At 38.0% G+C, this 15,385-nt stretch overlaps 1 protein-coding gene across 2 annotated transcripts in view; it reads right to left on the reverse strand.

Moving 5' to 3' along the window:
* Positions 1–547: 547 nt before the first annotated feature.
* sntb1 (syntrophin, basic 1) overlaps positions 548–15,385 on the reverse strand; it is a 31,268-nt gene continuing 16,430 nt past the window's right edge. Inside the window, exons 3-7 of one of the 2 annotated variants that reach the window (XM_065261269.2) lie at positions 12,417–12,612; positions 7,931–8,067; positions 6,409–6,605; positions 1,722–1,906; positions 548–1,438 (exon numbers count right to left, since the gene is read on the reverse strand). In XM_065261269.2, the coding sequence (XP_065117341.1) occupies positions 1,349–1,438; positions 1,722–1,906; positions 6,409–6,605; positions 7,931–8,067; positions 12,417–12,612 (805 nt within the window). In that variant the 3' untranslated portion in view covers positions 548–1,348. Of the gene's footprint in view, positions 1,442–1,721; positions 1,907–6,408; positions 6,606–7,930; positions 8,068–12,416; positions 12,613–15,385 lie in introns of both variants that reach the window. The other variant, XM_065261268.2, reaches the window with a different exon arrangement.

Raw genomic sequence — 15,385 nt, forward strand, 5'->3', positions numbered from 1 at the left:
CCACTTGAGCAATACAAGGCAGCTGCAGGATCTCTTAAACCTAAATTAAGTTAAATCCTTATTTCTAATTCTAATCAAATGACTTCAGGACTTCAGTCTCCTCTAAAAAGCTCAAGATGTGTTTCGTGCCAAGAGAGGTCACACTGACTGATGCCTGAAGAAGACATTTAGTCCTGAAACATGTTTAGGTTTTTAGGTTTGTGTACATATTTCCTGTATTTTCTGTTTGTGTCTTAATAAAAAAGATTGAAAAATAAATATGGATGGACATTTTAGGCCAATAAACTGGTTTTAGAGTTTTAGTAACTTACAAAAATTAACTTCTCTGGTAACTGTTAGTTTACGGTAATATTAGAACAATTCTGCCAACTTCAAAATTTCCCATGTCTGTCGAAATACAATGGGACAGTTAAGAGATGAGACAAAGACACAGGGGCCCTGTTCCCAAATCCATAACCCCTTCATCAGACCAGTGCTCTGGGAAGCCGAAAAACAGACACTAATTGCTGTTTAACTGGGAAACTCTTAAGCGCTCCAATTAACCAGCTGACAATGAAAATCTTTTAATGGCTTGTGTGTGTGACATGAAGTGGAAATCTTAACAATAGACGCACTGGTATGCATGTACATGAAATCATGCAGGAATGGAGTTTGCTCTGATAAATATAAAAACTAGACAAATGTGGCAGTATTACTACAGATTTCATCACTTCCATAACTTTGCATTAAATTTCAGATGTTTATATAGAGGACTGCAGATTTTGTAGGTCATCAAAACTTCTGTCTCAATTTCCTTGTTTTGACACGACGGCCCTGTAAAACCAGACAGTGTGTTGACATTTCTGTGCTGACCAGATGAGTGCATCAAATCCCTAGTGTGAAGGCACCGGAAACAAACATGAGAAGAGCATTTTCGGGCTGTTTAACATTTATGTGCATTAATAAGATTTAAAACTAGACTTTCTTTAATCCACATTAGCTGCCAGACACAACCAGGTTCCTTCCTTTTTAACATTACATTAATGGTGTTGTAGTAAGTGCTGAATGCTTTGTTTGTATTGTAGCATGTACTGTATTGGATTCTAAAATAATACTTTCAGTATTTTTTAGTTCCAATCGCAAGTTAGTGTTCATAAGAGTTTGATTCGCTTTTACAAAATCAGTGAAACCGTTTCACTATATTATTTATCTGAAAAATACATAGTTTATCATTACTGAAATATATAATTCAAATCATTCACTAAAGTGTCATTTCCCCCTTTAGTCGTGTGAGCTCCACCGTGTCCCAATTCTCCGATCTCCATGCTGGGATAATCACATCGTTGTTTCGGACTAGAAGAGTTTGATATCAGGCTACCAATCCTAGTCTCGCAATCTTGGCCGACAGGAAGGAGTGGAGGATAAAGACAATAGGTTTGGGACAGGAGTGCAGGTCCAGCTGCTGTCAACAGACAAACAATACAAGGTATTTAGCAATGATGGGAAGTTACTGATGTGACAAACACATGTTGTGAGTGTTGTGCGCAGTGGTCGTGATAGCGCATGTCTAGATAAGGTTTATTTATCGGTACACATTTTAATCATCTCCTGTTGTGGGGAATTTCAAGGCCACTCTTAAACTTCAGAACTCAGCCCGAGCAATTTTTATAGCTCAAATAATGGCTATAAAAGTTAACTATACTTAAACTGATGGGTGGATGACCTAGGCAAGGAGTACTTACGATTTCCCCCTCCTTTCCTCCGAAATCTAAGTAAAGGATTCGCACGCCATCGTCGGCAGACATCTTCAGCTTTTCAAATGGGTAGCTAAACAGTGGCTGACAGCTTTCATCTCCATCTGCTATCACCGAGAACCCTCGCTCATAGTGAATGACCAGCCGACAGTCCTGATTCTGATATAGACAACCTGAAAAAAAAAAACGCACACACACACAAAAGATTTTTCAATTTAACTCAACGACATCATAAGAAAAAATCCTATCGACTTTACAGTCCATTAGGATGATGAGATCATTAAATACACATTTACATTTACGCATTTAGCAGACACTTTTACTCAAAGCGCCTTATGGTGCAATCAATCTCTATATATGTTTTCCCTTTTTGTGTTCCCGGAGTCGAACCGATGACTTTTTTGGCTGCCAATGCAATCCTCTACCAATTGAGCTACACTGAATGTTTGTTTTAGTTCAAACACACGCACAGTCCCATAAACCTTTCTTGTCTTCAAGGTTGTTTCAATTAAAAGATGAATAAAGCAATAAATGTAGAGATGTGTAAGGAATACAAATATCTACAAGGTACAAATAAATGAATAAACATGAAGGTTACATAACACATTTCTCAAATTCAAAGCAATCGAAATAAATGAAACCGTCAGCGAGAGGTCATGTTCAAGTGAGGTGTAAATGAAATCCATCAGAGAGGAAACTGTCCTTTGATACATCTGATAATTGATATGTTATTCATCGCCAGTATTCTCAGCTCAATACTTCCAAAGTTTCGTTCAATTCATCACAGCACTTCGTGTATCCAGTATCATTCTTCCACAAGTACCAAAGGATCTGCGGACACCTACTGTATACTGTGTCTATTGTGAACGTGCCAAATCCACTTATGCCGTTCCCTCCAAGCTCTCTGAATCGCTCTCTGACTGATAATTGCAATGTTAGTGTTGCCCTTTCACATTGTGGGTCTTTAACAGAGGATTCGATTATGACAGCAATCTTAATGCATTTTAACTGCAAATACTGAATAAATCTGATATGAAATACCCAACGACTCACTTTGAGGGAGGTTTGGGGATTTCAGAAAACTGTTCCCATGTAACCCTATCCACATCAGTAAGGTTTGATCTTCAGGAGGCTTTCCCACCAGTTTGTCACAATGGTGCCTTCCTTTCACTTTAGCTGCAAGTGCTCCAGCATAGGAATGTTCAGGTTTGGTCACTTAAATCACAATAGCTTTGCAATAATGGAGTTACTGTAGGCTATTGATCATGTTTCATCACCTTTAACAATATCCCAAACACACCACAAAGTCCTCTCATCGACTCTTTAAAGTGTCATACGTGATGAGATTGAAAATATCACTTGCGTACGTGATTTCGAAACATTTCTCGCTCTGCTATCTACCATCTTTCACAAGCAGTCCAACACCAAATTTGTGTAAATAGTGGATTCAGTGCAGTTGTGGTGTACTGCAAACAAACGAAAATGTTAAAAACGGCACAAATCCAACAATAAAATAACCTACAATAAAAAGAAAAGTATTAATAGCTTGTAATTATACAATTATAATGCATATATAATGGTTAATATACCCATGAAAAGTCCTTTTAAATGTTCATATTTGTGGTGAAATTAGATATAGCGATCCACCACATTAGACAAATAGACAGCGCTGTAAATCTATTTAATGATAGGGTAGGATAACAGAAGAAGGGCAGTAATATGTTTTCAGCACTCATTTTGCCTTGGGGAGTTTCTGTTAATGTTTTATGTAGCAGGTTATTAATGTGCCAGGTTATTGGTGTTCAGACTATTTTGTTTTATAACAGGATTTTTGCAGTGTAGCAATGACATCATACAGTTTTTACAAGACCCACAAATGAGAAAACAAATTTATTTGTAACAGCTTTAGAGATTGATTCGAAACATACAGGTAATAAAATATCAGCTGCCAAATGTGCTTTTCCCATAAAATCCCAAATATGGAAGAGCCACAACTAATGTTTTACAAATATTTCACATTTGGTCTGATCTGCTATGCACAGCGTTAAAACGGTCTGCTTTGTTGTGAAATGCATGTTGCTCTTTAATACAAACTGAAAGCAATTATTCTGTTCTCCCAGATGTATCAATTAGAGCTTAAGCACGTTGTATCAAGGCCGGTCTATTTTTATTTGTTACATCTTCCAGGGCTGTTAATGTGCTCAACTCATAACAATAGAATTAATTTGACGACTTATTCAGTTTAATCCCCATCCAGCTTTGTAGGTGAAATGAAAATTCTTGAAATCTGATCTCAGAGCTGTGAAACTTCTGATTATTTGGCAGCTCAAGGAAACAGAAGGGGAAAACTGTGAGATACCCAAATAAGGAGCAGTAATCTCTCTAGAGGACGACGTGCAGTCCAACAACTGCAGATAATTTCCTATCAGTCTGGGCTCAGGGATCGCCTGAGAGCTTCAATTCCCACAATGGTTTGCTCCGTGCCCCTCGCCTGTTGCATTGGGGCCACACAGGAACTCTGTCATAGCATTCCATTCTAAAAATACACGCTTTACTTTAATGTCTTCAGTATGGATAACACACAAACTCATCCAAAACTCAGAAATACTACAAGGAGCAAAGAACTTCTCCGTTCAGCTTTCCAGGAGACCACAGAGCTGAGCTTTATTTATCTTGGCATGAAAGCAGTCAAGCACACAAAAATCTCTCGTTTTTATATTAATAGCCTACATATGAAGAGCTCAGATGCAAAATCCTTTAAGTTCGTCTGATTTCTTTTTTTAATCAGGCTCTTATGTTTAGGTTAAGTCATTTAACTTTAATGTTATTAGTCAGTAACTGAAATGCTTTATTTTCACAAAGTGTCACTTTAGTCATTTCATTGGTGTTTTACAAATCTGACTGTCTTTTGCTGCAAAACCCCTTAAAGGAATATTCCATTTTCTTAAAAGAAAAATCCAGATATTTACTCACCACCATGTCATCCAAAATGTTGATGTCTTTCTTTGTTCAGTTGAGAAGAAATTATGTTTTTTGAGGAAAACATTGCAGGATTTTTCTTATTTGAATGGACTTTAATAGAGACCAACAATTAACACTTAAATCAACACGTAACAGTTTTTTTCAACAGAGTTTTAAAGGACTATAAACTATCCCAAACGAGGCATAAGGGTCTTATCTAGCAAAACGATTGTCATTTTTGACAATAAAAATAACAAATATACACTTTTAAAACACACATTCTCGTTTAGATCCGGTCGTGATGCGCCAACGTGACCCCACGCAATACGTCATGACGTCAAGAGGTCACAGAGGACGAACGCGAAACTCCGCCCCAGTGTTTACAAGTGTTGAGAACGAGGACCGTTTCTACGTTGCTGTATGTCGAATGATACTAATTAATGTCTTTGTGTCAGTTTATCGTTTACAATGGTCCGCAAATGTGCGTTTAATATATGTAACACGTGACCTCCCTACGTCACTACGCATTTACGTTAGGTCGCGCTGGACCGGATCTAGACGAGAAGTTGTGTTTTAAAAGTGTATATTTGTTATTTTTATTGTCAAAAATGACAATCGTTTCGCTAGATAAGACCCTTATGCCTCGTTTGGGAGTCCTTTGAAACTCCCTTGAAAAAAACTGTTAAGTGTTGAGTTAAGTGTTAATTGTTGGTGTCTATTAAAGTCCATTAAAATGAGAAAAATCCTGCAATGTTTGCCTCAAAAAACATAATTTCTTCTCGACTGAACAAAGAAAGACATCTACATTTTGGATGACATGGTGGTGAGTAAATTATCTGGATTTTTCTTTTAAGAAAATGGAATATTCCTTTAAGTGCACTCTTCATTGTCCTTTCTGGAAAAAAAAGGGTAAAAAAATGGGTTATTATTCTAATATATTCTGTAAAACTCTTTTGGTCAACGATTCTGCCAAGAAAGCAGTGTTTCTGAATGTCCTGAGGCCGGTATTAACCGGATTTAAAGCTAAGGTATTTCATGAATGTATAATACATGATGAAAGTATTCGGTTAATATCATTATGTCATTTTTAAGGAGGTGGTGTTTAGCGGTTTTTGCATCTGAGCTCTTCATGTATAATATTAACCTTAACATTTCAGTTTACCATGGGGAGGGACATTGCATTATTTGACAGAAAAGTCCATCAAATACAACGAGTCAAAAACAAAAAGCTAAACATGTCACATATCTTTGGAAAGCTGAAATTCAGGTACAATTTGTGTCCTTTTTAAGCATTTTTTAGCCTTTTTCAGGAATTTTAAGGGGTTAAAAGAACAAAAACAGCCAAGCAACTAATATTGGCTTGAAAAGTCAGATTTTCACATTTTCTGAAAATAGATGAGATGTTTTTTAGGGTGGACACAAATATGTGACCCAATCTGTGCAAACCACCTAAAGTATTTTTTTTTTGTTATTTACTGTTTTCTATATAAAATCATCCTATATAATGTAAACAGCATTTTCGTTAAAATATAACCTTGATATCTTTAATATTGAGTAAGGTTATGTCAGAGATTTAAATCAATGTGAAATCAAACTTTGATGCTCCTAATCTCATAATTAGATTCGACTTTACCTTGGATTTTAAAGACAAGGTCACACATAAGATCTCACACATTTAAGAATTGACCTGATGTACATGAACCATTACACTTACTGGTGGTGACCTCTTTGATCATCTCAGCAGATCCATGGCAGCCAGTGACTATGTGCCTGGTCCAGATTGACAGATCCTTGCAGGTCTCCGCTCTAAAGACGTGGGCTTCGATACCAAGTCTGGTTCCGGTTCGTGTGGCGAAGCACAACTCACCGCCAGGCTGTGGTGAACCCTTATCAGGGCCAGAGTGCACCAGCCTGCATTAGAAACTCATGATGAGTGATTTTCGCATAAAGACTATTGAGACTACAAATTAACACTGACCTACATATGTCACAAATCAAAAAGAGAAAAGTTATCTCTCCACTCAATGCAATAAAAGATTTTAGTAACTACATTACTCTAGATCAGTGGTCACCAACCCTGTTCTGGAAATCTACTTTACTGTAGAGTTCACCCAACCCTAATCAAACACAACTGAACCTGCTCATCAAGCTTTTTCATGGTTACCCAACAGGCTGGATTTAAAGTAGGCATGAGGGCAGATCTCCAGGAACAGGGTTGGTGACCACTGCTGTAGATCCATTCGGTACAAGATTTCAACATTTTACATATTTCAACGAATTTACGTTGACAAATAAAACACACAATGACGTATAAAGTGGACAGTCATTGTTATACAAGTTATGATAGATTAGGAACTGTCATGGTTTGGAAACCGATATGATTTATGGAAAAACACTCCATACCCTACTGAAAGGACCAGCTTAAACCAGCATAAGATGGTTGGCTGCCTGGCCTCCCAGCCTGGTTTTAGGAAGTTAAGCTGGTGTAACAGGCTGGTTTTATAGGGGTTTTGGCCATGTGGGTTAGCTGGTCAGGATGGAAGACCAGCTGACCCACAAGCTTGACCAGGCTAGAAGACCAGCTAAAGAAGACCTCTAAAACCAGCCTGCCATACCAGCTAAATCTAGACTGGCAGACCAGCTAAAACTGGTGGACACATGAGGTATACAAATAATTAAAAGAATAATAATGTTTAGTGAATGTATCCTTTAAAAACAGCTTTTAAAGATCTGTCCTGTGTGTGGAAGGGTTCAAAGACAATGCAAGGGCTTCATGCAAGGGTTCAAAGACAAAAAAGTAAGTGTCTTCCTTTGGAAGAAGGAATAAAATGGTTAAACCAAAATAGCCAAAATAAAGTTCTACGATTTTTGCCAAAAAGTGTGGCTCTACTTCAGGCTATTCTTAGGGTCAACAAAACACAAATACGTGCCAGCTGAGCCTCTGATAACTGCACTATCAGCCCTCGAGTGAGATTTGGGCTGGAGTCCAGTTAAACTTGGCTTATCCTCGTAGTTATAGCTGCCACCCCATCCAGCTTCAAGAGGCGTTTCGTTTTATAGCCGTAGCGCTTTTACACAGTTTTTTTCCAACTGGCCCTATTTGGTCAGCACTACCAACTTGCAATGCATGCACTGCAAAATGCATGCGTGTTCAACAGTGTGTGGCTGTGTGTTTATATGAAAGAGGAAGTCAAAGTTAGCATTGATACTGTGAGTCTGTGTGTGTTCTTGTATACCGTGTAGCGAGGAGAGGGTAGGCGTGTGCGGGGCTGAGCCAGTGCTCTCTCATGCGGGGCATACTGTCAAACAGCAGCAGGTCTTTCTCTGTCAAAACCACCAGCACCTGCTTCCAGTGCTGCCTGTCGCTTTCAGACTGAAACACACAGACAAACACACATTGATACTACTGTTTATATGGTGAGATAATGATATTTCTATCCCCAAACCCTACTGAAAAGACTAGTTAAAACCAGCTTGACCAGGTTGGAAGCCTTGCCAGCTTGGCTAAGATGGTTGGCTCGTCTTAGCTGGTTTAAAATGGAAGAAGCTGTTTTAAGCTGGTCCTCTAAGCCTTGCAAAGATGTTTAAGCTGGTCTTTCAGCCTGACCAGATAGCACCAGCTCAAAAACGTTTCCAAAACCCCACTAAAACCAGCCTGCTACACTAGTTTAACCAGCTAAAACCATGCTGGAAGACCAGCTAAAACCAGCCAACCAGTTTAGGCTGGTTTTTGCTGGTCTTTTCAGTACAGTCTGAGCATTAACAAACCTTTTGACATTTTAACATTTTTAAAACATTTGTAGGACATTTAACATTTTTTAAAAACATTTATGGGAAGTTTATTAGAGTAGTTTACCAAAATCTGAAAATTGTCTCATAATTTACTCACCCTCATGCCATCCCAGATGTGTTTGACTTCTAATAAACAGTATGTTATATTATTATTTAAGGGGCAGCATGGTGAAATTCCAAAAAACACATCCATCCATCATTAAAGTAATCAAAATTACTCCAGTGGATACAGTGGTTCTCAAACTTTTTCGGTGTGCAGCCCCCCCATTGTGTATGGTGGTCCCCCTTGTGCCCTTCATAGTCCCCCCAAAAATGTTTGACATAAAACATTCTAAAAAATAACATTTGAATTAAACAAAACTTATTATATTATAAAATGTAGTGCTTTTGGTTAGTACTTAGTAGCCTTTTTTCTGGGGTTTAATTACACAAAATTTATGATATATTAATATATTTTATAAAATGTCATAAAACTGGGGCCCCCTGGCACAATCTCAGGGACCCCAGTTTGAGAACCACTGGATTAATATATGCCTTTTAAAGTGAAACTATACATTTGTGAAAAAAATAATATTAATATTTTAATCTAATTCACATTATGTATCTAAACGCAGATCAGTAAGTTCAAATATGATGGCATGTAAATAATGTAGAATCTTCATTGGCTCATTGGTTCTCAATGCATTGCATTGATTGCTAAATAAGCTCAAAAAACAAATCTCTCACAAAGAGATACATTTATTTTCATGAAACGAATATCAACTTTTGTTTGATGTTTGGAGCCCCATATAAGAGCATTTCAATATTTATTAATTATTTGTTTTTGTTTAACTCTTTATCTCGTCAATTAAGAGAAAACATTTGCTTACAAAATGTGTTTCTGAAGAATTTTTATGTTAATCTGCAATCTGCATTTACCCAATATATGAAAAAACTGAAGCAAAAAATGTTATTTACTAATTTTAAACTCTATGTATGTTTTGATAATCGTTCTGAATCTGATCTCTAACAAAATTATTTCAGAAAAATGCAATTATTTCAGCTTTTTGTTAAAAAAATTTTTTTAAAGAAAATTACACACATTTAAGTGTTTATGAGCAGAGAAAAAAATATAGATAGGATAAAAGTTTTTTCCTATTTTGTCTGTTTGTTTGAAAGCAGAGGGTCTGTTCTTTCATTTGATATATTTGTAACTTTTTTGAAGAAAAATTTCCTAAAAATCACAAAAAAAATGCTGATGGGCAACTTTAAAAAAAAATGGCTGGCGGGGAATGAGTTAACCGAAGGGAAGAAACATCAGTCATAAACATCTGGGATGGCATGGGGATAAGTAAAGTGTCATATTTGGGTGAATTGTCATACATTTATTCCATTTAATTGTGTGAATTTGTTCTTATAATATATCTAAACCTGAAACACACACACACATACTGAGCAACTCTGGTATGGTCTTTACATGCCCTGTTATTTCCAGTCCTAAATTTTCCTCTTTCTCTGCAAGACAGTTAATTTAAACCAACAACCACTAGCAAACGTGACTAACCGCAGTGTAAACTGAATTTGCCCAGCTGCTTTTACCAGTAAAGTGCTCATTAATTCATTCATTTGAAAGATTTCTAAATTAACCCTTTTGAAAGTGGTAAACCACAAGGATGTACGTCTTAAAAAAGCATCATCTTGAACCATCCTGCTTCTCGAGCGTTTAACTGATGCATCAGCAAAATGAGCTCCCATGTCCAGAGGCAAATGTATATAATATGTGACTCTGTCTGTGAAATCCAGGCTAAAGTCTCTTAAAGGTCATGTTCTTCCTGATCCCATTTTTTTTTACCTTAGGAAGTGTGTAAAGTTGCTGTTACAGCATAAATAATACCTGTAAAATGATAAAGCTTAAAGTTCACTGCCAGGCGATATATTTTTTTTTTAACAGAATTCCCCTTTCAAAGCCTACAGTGAACACCTGGTTTGGATTAAAAGCCCTCATACTTCAACATTATGCTAACTAAGAGACATTTGTCAGCAACCACGTAAACACTTTGATGTTAACATGGACTCAAAATAAACCCCATTTCCTTAATAAATGCACATTCCTGTTCTTATTGTGAAAGATTCATCTGAGCAAATTATTCTGAAAGAACTGTTTGTCTTCGTAATGTAATAACTGCTCTGCACATTTGCACATCTGAAATAACTTCCTTCTCATCTGCCTTAAACCATGCCCAGCCTTGACCAATTAACATGCATAATTTTTCATGACATTTCCCATCAGATTACAATATAAAGATTTTTAAAAAGAACTTTGCACAGCTAGAAAAAGTTACATACACTGCAGACACTTCCATAAATTTCCATTGGTTGCAAACAGCATTTCACATTGACTTTAAAGAGTTCAGAGCTAAACCTGCTTTGCGATTAAGTTACAGTCCAGAAAGTTTTCCAAATCAAGTTTAGTCCGAGTGTGATTTACTGTTGAGGTTCTTTTCTCTGACAGATGAATCCTCGGTGCTTTGTAGGTTGTCTGACAGACCGCTTAAATCTTTACAAATCATAGGGCTGCTCTTCACGGGGTCAGTTTGTCTAAAAGGAGAACGGGTCAGCGTGCATCAGAAGCAGATGCGCAACCACAAACACGCCCTTGTTATAATCTAAGGCTGTCGCACGAGGAAATTTAACTGCCGTCTGTGGGCATTCGGCAGACTGGGTTTCTTCCTATGGTATAATTATTCATCAAGAGTCCGGCAGGTTGGTAATAGGAGCTGGTTCAAGGGAGCTCTCATTAAAGGGCAGGCTGAGATGGGTCTGCCCACAGCCGTGCCATTGCTGCGGACCTCTATTAGCCAGGGCTGCCAGTACTCAGCTAATGAGACGCCGATGAAAGAGGATTTAATAGGGAGGAAAAACCTGCCGAGCAAAGTCACCCTCCATCAATCGCTACAGTACAGTCACTACAATTTCTGAGAAAAACCTCTTTAGAGGAACTGTATGTATAGATTTGGAGAACGTTCGAGATGTTTCTCTTAGGGGGCATGTACACCAAAGAGTTTAAATGCAGCTGAAAAGACTAGGCGAATGCTAACTCCTGCCAGCGTTTTCATTAGCTTGCTTTGGTTGCTATAAAATTTCTGTTCTCTTTATCAGTCGTTGTACAATGCGCCAGTTGCTTGTTGTGGTATTGGTTCCGCCCCCTCCTCCACATGATTGGACAGTCGAGTAAAAAGTGACATTGATAAGTTAAGCGTTTCAAAACATTTTTCAACTCTGGGCACTCAGCACTGGAAAAACAACCATATTGAACATTGCATTTTGACCTGTTCATAGTAATAGCAGCGACCAAACTTGCTACGGTATATTCAATATCTGACAAACATTTGATTTTGTTCATACCTGCACATGTATGAAACGCACACAAAAGACTCTAGTGGAGCATGTATAGTACACTGAGAAAGACCTTCCTAATAAATATTTTAACTATACGTTTTAATCTTCATCTGCATTACGTGTACTGTAATTGTATGAGGTCTTTATAGAGCCACAAGGTTCTGATCATCACAGGAACAATATACTGAGGAACACTATCCAACATCAAAGCAAAGACCTTGAGTTAATGCTAAGATGTCATTCCTTGTAGGTCCAGCTACCTTCTAGCCATATGGAGAAAGTTATCCAAATGACCTGCAGAAGGTATTTAACGTCATTCAATGTTTAAGTAAGATGATGCAGTTTCTTGCATTGCCAGAAAAAAAATATCGAGCTGAGCTGGTGTTTGTTCCTCTAGAAATATTCCTGCTGCAAGCTGTTTAATAAAGGGCCAAAGTGTTTATACTGTATGTCCAACAGTTTTTAAAGCAACAACAACTCCTATCACTTGTACTGTACACTGTAAGTGAATCACATTTTTAAGCACAGCCATTAAAGTGTACGCGTTTGCACCTTTTCCGCCAGCCAACCGAGGTATCGGATCTCACGGCTCCCAGCGACGCCGGGTTCTCTGAGTTCTGCGATGACTTTGCTGGTGAGGTTTGTGATAGTGGACTGCATCAGGGTGAACCAGGTCTGGGCTGTACCTGTGTCTTTATACCGCATGACTATTGTGTGTTTAGCGTCTGGGGAGTGCAGCTCCAACTGTCTGAAACACAGAAGAAAAGACAAGGAGGACAAATCAGCTTTTGTGGTTTATTTTTATAAACTTATAATTTTGAAGGACACTTCAATTTTTTTGAAAATATGCTCATTTTCCAGCTTCCCTAAAGTTAAACATTTTGGAATCTATTCAGCGTTACATGGCTGCATGAGGCGCAAAGATATTACGCAGCACCCGAAAATAGTCCCTTTAGTATCTTTCAATAGCAGGTGACTATTTTCGGGTGCTGCGTAATATCATTGCGCCTGCTGCAGCCATGGTACGGAACCAAATTCCTTGATTACTACGCCAGAATGAGAGTATAGTTCCTAGCCATATCTGCCTAGAAAATTGCAATTTTTAATGTTCTGTCGTTCTTAGTACACGGTGTAACTACAGAAGAGTCAAGTTTTAAATAGGAAAACTATCAAAACTCTTTGGTTATTTTTGAGCGTGATGCTAATGGTCTAATCAGATTCAATGATATATGCTAAGCTATGCTAAAAGTGGTAGCTCCAAAACTGTAAGAATCAAATGTTTAACTCTAGGGGAGCTGGAAAATGAGCATATTTTCAAAAAAGTGGAGTGTTCCTTTAAATGATCCATCCACAGGTTTTCAAACACAGAATACTGGTGGTTCGAGTGCAGTTAAAATACAATGAAAGTTACTGAGACTGACAATTAAATTAAGTCTTTTTTGCTATATTTTTATTCTGTGAGGAACAGACAAGATTTGTGGGTGAGCGGGCCCTTTAAGGGAATACCTTAAAATATGAGGAGCTCAGATGCAAAAGCCACTAAATGCCACTTCAGTCCAAAGTAAGATAAAATTAACCGAATGCTATTGGTACATATGTTTATAATTTTGCTTCAAATCCACTGAATCCCAGTGTCAGGCCATTCAGAAATACAGGTTTGTTGGCAGAATTAATGCTATTAAACGCCACGTCGAGCAGAGTCCTCAAAATGCACGAAAGACAAATGTAAAACGACCGTAGATCACGTTTAAACTTGGGGTCCCTTGTGAGTACAGGACCTGAATTCAACCAGAATGTGGCAGCCACATGCATTACAGCGCCCCCTAATGTGTGCTTCAGTTTCTTCATTTCAACTTTTTAAAGGTGCGCTTAGGCCATAAAACATTTTTTGGTTTAATACATTAAACATCTCCTCACTATCTGCTAGCTGGCTGTCCCCTGAACACACTGTAAAAAAACGCGGTCTCTGTAGACAGCCCAGGCTCCGCAAACTGCAACAAAAACAAAGTGGTCAAACTTACCACCACAAAATATAACAAAGTGTTCCAGCCAATAAACGACAAGAAGGATTTGGGAGTGGGGGTTGGGCACGTTCATGACTCGTTCAGAAAGCACGGAAGGGAAGGGGAGGGGAGGAGTTAGCTACACAACTTTTGTTTGACAACACTTCGAACGTCAAAAAGAAGTGACGTCACACAGATTCGCTTAGAGCGCCTTTAAATTATGACTTTTTTATTATTTGCAATGTTTCTAGTTGCATCTTCAGTGATTTTGCAACTGTTTTCTGTCTTGTCCAATGAAAGAAGCGGAGGTTTTTGTAAAAAAGCTTTCATGCACCTAAAGGGTTTTGCAGCAAAAGACTTCAAAACCACTCAAATGACCTTTTGTGAAAATAAGGAATTTTAGTTACTGACTAATAACCTTTTCATTGCCATCAAAGTCAAATTACTGAACCTTAACACAAGAGCCTGATAAAAAATGCTAATTTACAAGAAAACATGTCAGATGCACTTAGGTAGCCTGCACACCAAAGCGTTAACGCTGGCGGGTTTTGTCTGCGCTGAGCGTTGGTACTCTGCGTTTTTTGGCAATAAGTGCCAAGAATAGGGCTGTGACGGTGGCAGTATTTTACCGCCAGATAATTCACCAATTCACTGCGTTGATTATAGAATGTGTGTGTGGGCGCGCATGTGTGCATGTGCGTATGTGCATATTGAAGCATATAGGCCAGGGGTTCTCAAACTCCGGACTCCGGTCCGGATCCGGACCCGACGGCAACTTGATCCGGACCCGCGTCCACTTCATATTAGAAGTGCATTAATTTCTATCTGATTGATTAAATGTGTGCATTTGCTATTTTACAAATGCATATTAAACTTGTAAACCATTCGTTTAGTTTTTTTTTCTTTTTAGATTTAAGAGTATTCCTGGTCCGAAAATAAAACGAGTTATTTAAAAATTTCCTGTGTGACGCTGTAGCAATCACACCCAGATATTATGCACAGCTACTTCATGTACTACGGCTTTTGATCAGTAAGTCCTTATCAATCTGAAATCACTATTGGTTTGAGTCGTTTAAAACATGCATTTAAAAAAGCAACACTCGTCAAACCTAATCTTATACATATTCTTTATTATCATGAAAATACCTGAAAAGGTTTGAAGAACAGCAATATAAATATATCCTTAAGACATTTCCTGGAGCTGCGTGTGTCTTGTTCTTCGTCTGCAGCACATATTAAGTTTCTGCCCAAGAGCGCCCCCTGGCTTTTGGATGTAGCGGCAGTTCACCGTAATTCATTGAGAAGCGTAGCAAGATTCATAAGCCAATTTATAGGTGCACCCCTAATTTTGGTCAGTGTCTCTGGCTACCAACCACTTTTTTTGCCATGGTTTATGCATCTGATGGAGAACAAACTGTGAGATTTCTCTAATTAGGTTGCTCTGTATTTTGCACCTGGTTACTTTTGGCATATTTCTTGTGTTTATTTAAAAATTTAAATGCAAAATACACTTATGTT

The sequence above is a fragment of the Paramisgurnus dabryanus genome, chromosome 13 (genome assembly GCF_030506205.2).
Source record: "Paramisgurnus dabryanus chromosome 13, PD_genome_1.1, whole genome shotgun sequence".
In the NCBI taxonomy this organism is placed as follows: Eukaryota; Metazoa; Chordata; class Actinopteri; order Cypriniformes; family Cobitidae; genus Paramisgurnus; species Paramisgurnus dabryanus.